The sequence below is a fragment of the Festucalex cinctus genome, chromosome 18 (assembly GCF_051991245.1).
Source record: "Festucalex cinctus isolate MCC-2025b chromosome 18, RoL_Fcin_1.0, whole genome shotgun sequence".
Classification (NCBI taxonomy): domain Eukaryota; kingdom Metazoa; phylum Chordata; class Actinopteri; order Syngnathiformes; family Syngnathidae; genus Festucalex; species Festucalex cinctus.
The window spans coordinates 9,242,643-9,245,268 of NC_135428.1; the positions used below are offsets into that span (position 1 = coordinate 9,242,643).

The window sequence follows — 2,626 nt, forward strand, 5'->3', positions numbered from 1 at the left end:
TTTGTATGAATTGAGAAACATGACTTTAATGTTCCAATAAACCATTGTAATGTGAAATAAGGTGAATCATTTACTGGTGGTAGCAACGGTTAACCGCTATTTCTGAACATATGACTGAAGTGTCTGCAAAAACAGAAAGCAAGCATAAATCCCGCCAGCTTACAACTAAGTTGTTTGACGAGCCGCTGCGGGAAACAAAACAAAAAAAAATAAACAAACAAAAGGAGAAACAAGTTACAAGAAGGTTCTATTGTACTGTACCTAGCAGTAAGCCTCGCAGTCACCACATACAGGGAAGCTCAGGGGGGGATAAGCTTGCGTAAATATAGCAGTTGGGTGTAATCCACTTTCTCATGATGCAGTGTACTCATGCTACGACAGTGGAGGAAGAGAGTGGACATCCATATTTGTAGTTTGTTCCCCAGAATGGATTTATTCGAATTGGGACCATACAAACCTAGTGAACAACAGGAGGTAATATACTTGTTGAAGGAATGACATTGGTAAAGGGGGATGGTGTGGAACGTTTCAAAACAAATGCACAACGTACAGCCATTACCCACAGCTAAGTGGAGAGAGGACACTATAGTTTTGTTCCCATAAATAAGGCAGAATGCTGAGTCCATAAGAAATGGAAAGAGTTTTAACATTTAGCCAAATTGAACAGTGAGGTGACAACGTGACTCGTTTTTTTAGATGACCTTTTTCAGCTCATCGTACAACACCAGCACGAAAGCCCCGCCCATGCCTCGGAGCACGTTGGACCACGCGCCCTTGAAGAAGGCCTTGCCGCCCTCGTCGCGGGCGATCTTACGCCAGCAGTCGATGGTGCCGCTGTACATGATGTCGGCTGAGCGGGAAGAGGGGAAGGAAAACGTTAGGTCGAGCCTCGGTCGACTTTAAAACCTCATCGATGTTAATCAGCTCACCTCCTTTGCGTCCAGACTGCATCATCATACGTCTACGGACCGTGTCGAAGGGGTAGGAGGTCAGGCCGGCGACGGCCGTCACAGACTGGGCGATCATCCAGCTCACCAGGATGTGAGTGTTTTTGGGGTCAGGCAACATACCTGCATACAAAAGCAAAAAAAATAAAATAAATAAATAAGGCTCAGTCACCAAGTCTTCGATCACAAATAGAGCTGGCGCCCACCCTTAGCGGTGTCGTAGATGCCAAAGTAGGCGGCCCTGTAGATGATAATTCCCTGCACGGACACGTTGAAGCCCTGATACAAGCCCCGCAGGCCGTCAGACTTAAAGATCTTGACCAGGCAGTCGCCCAGACCGTTGAACTCCCTTCCCGCGCCGGCTTTTCCGACGTCGGCGGCCAGGCGGGTACGGGCGAAGTCGAGGGGGTACACGAAGCACAGGGACGTGGCTCCAGCGGCGCCGCCCGACGCAAGGTTGCCGGCGAAGTACCTCCAGAACTGCGCGCGCTTGTCCACACCGTCCAGGAAGATCTTCTTGTACTTGTCCTTGAAGGCGAAGTTGAGGGCCTGGGTGGGGAAATACCTGATGACATTGGCAAGGTTACCTCTCCAGAAGGAAAGGAAGCCCTGCTCCTTGGGGATACGGACGACGCAGTCCACAATTCCCTTATACTGCTTATCTGCTGTGATCTGCTTGCTGGCATGTTGCACCTGGAGTGAGGATGGAGGGGAAGAGAAGGTAAGAAATCAGTTATGTAAGAGGAAAGCCAATTAAGTGACGTCACAAGGTTGTGCCCTTGCTTCCTATTAAATCTCAATTTTTCACTCTTCAAATAATCACCACTATCAGCTCAACAACGGCATGCAGTTGGAATTTAACTAGCTGATATGAGTGAATTAACCAGATAAGTGAAAATGTCTACCAGACGTTTGTGAAAAGAGAAAACCGGGTAAATAATCATGTAGAACTTGTCAACCCGGTCGTAAAAGTAACAGAACTAGCAGCCATTTAACATTAGCATACAGTACACTGTCGGCTGAATTACAATGGAATATAAAATGTATAAATGTCGTACCAACAGACACGTAAACAAAATGTTAGTTTAATGAGTCATTTCGTTTTTTTGACATTCGTACATGATGTACCGATGCCGCTTGAGCGTGTTTGTCCTTTGTTAGCTACCGGCTAAGGTTAACGTGGAGGGGAGCTACAGCTAGCATTAGCAGCCGGCTCGTGTAGGTCATTCCCAATCCCGTGATGACCTTACATCATTTCAGTACAACTCTCGCCGTGCAAACGCTTAAAACGCACCACACCGGCACCAGAACGCTTTCCTTGAGATAAAGTCCGGGTTGTCAATCATATATCGGCGAACAAGCGCTCTCATTTAGCAAGTTGGTACAAGCTAGGAAGCTAACGAGCTAGCGTAAAAAAAGAAGCCTTTTCCGGAAGACGTTTTTTTTTTTTCTCTTACCTGAAGGAGAAGCTTCACTCTCTCTATGGGTGCGACGGCTGTTTTGGAAATGGCGGCGGAGATGCCACCGGCCAAGAAGTCCTTGGCGAAAGAGATAGCTGTCTCACTCATGGTGCGATGTTCTTGATGTGCCTTTCAGATAACCAGTATTGCGGATTTCCCCCGTTGCCCTTTACGGCTGTGGCCTGCACCGACGAAATGGCCGAATGGAAAGCCGCGTTG

At 47.6% G+C, this 2,626-nt stretch overlaps 1 protein-coding gene across 1 annotated transcript; it reads right to left on the reverse strand.

Annotated features, from left to right (window-relative positions):
* On the reverse strand, positions 1-2,626 carry LOC144006250 (ADP/ATP translocase 2). Its single transcript, XM_077504999.1, has 4 exons — positions 2,405-2,626; positions 1,154-1,640; positions 930-1,070; positions 1-850 (listed from the first exon to the last, which is right to left on the reverse strand). The coding sequence occupies exons 1-4, from the start codon at positions 2,513-2,515 to the stop codon at positions 693-695; spliced, it is 897 nt and encodes a 298-aa protein (XP_077361125.1). The 5' UTR covers positions 2,516-2,626; the 3' UTR covers positions 1-692.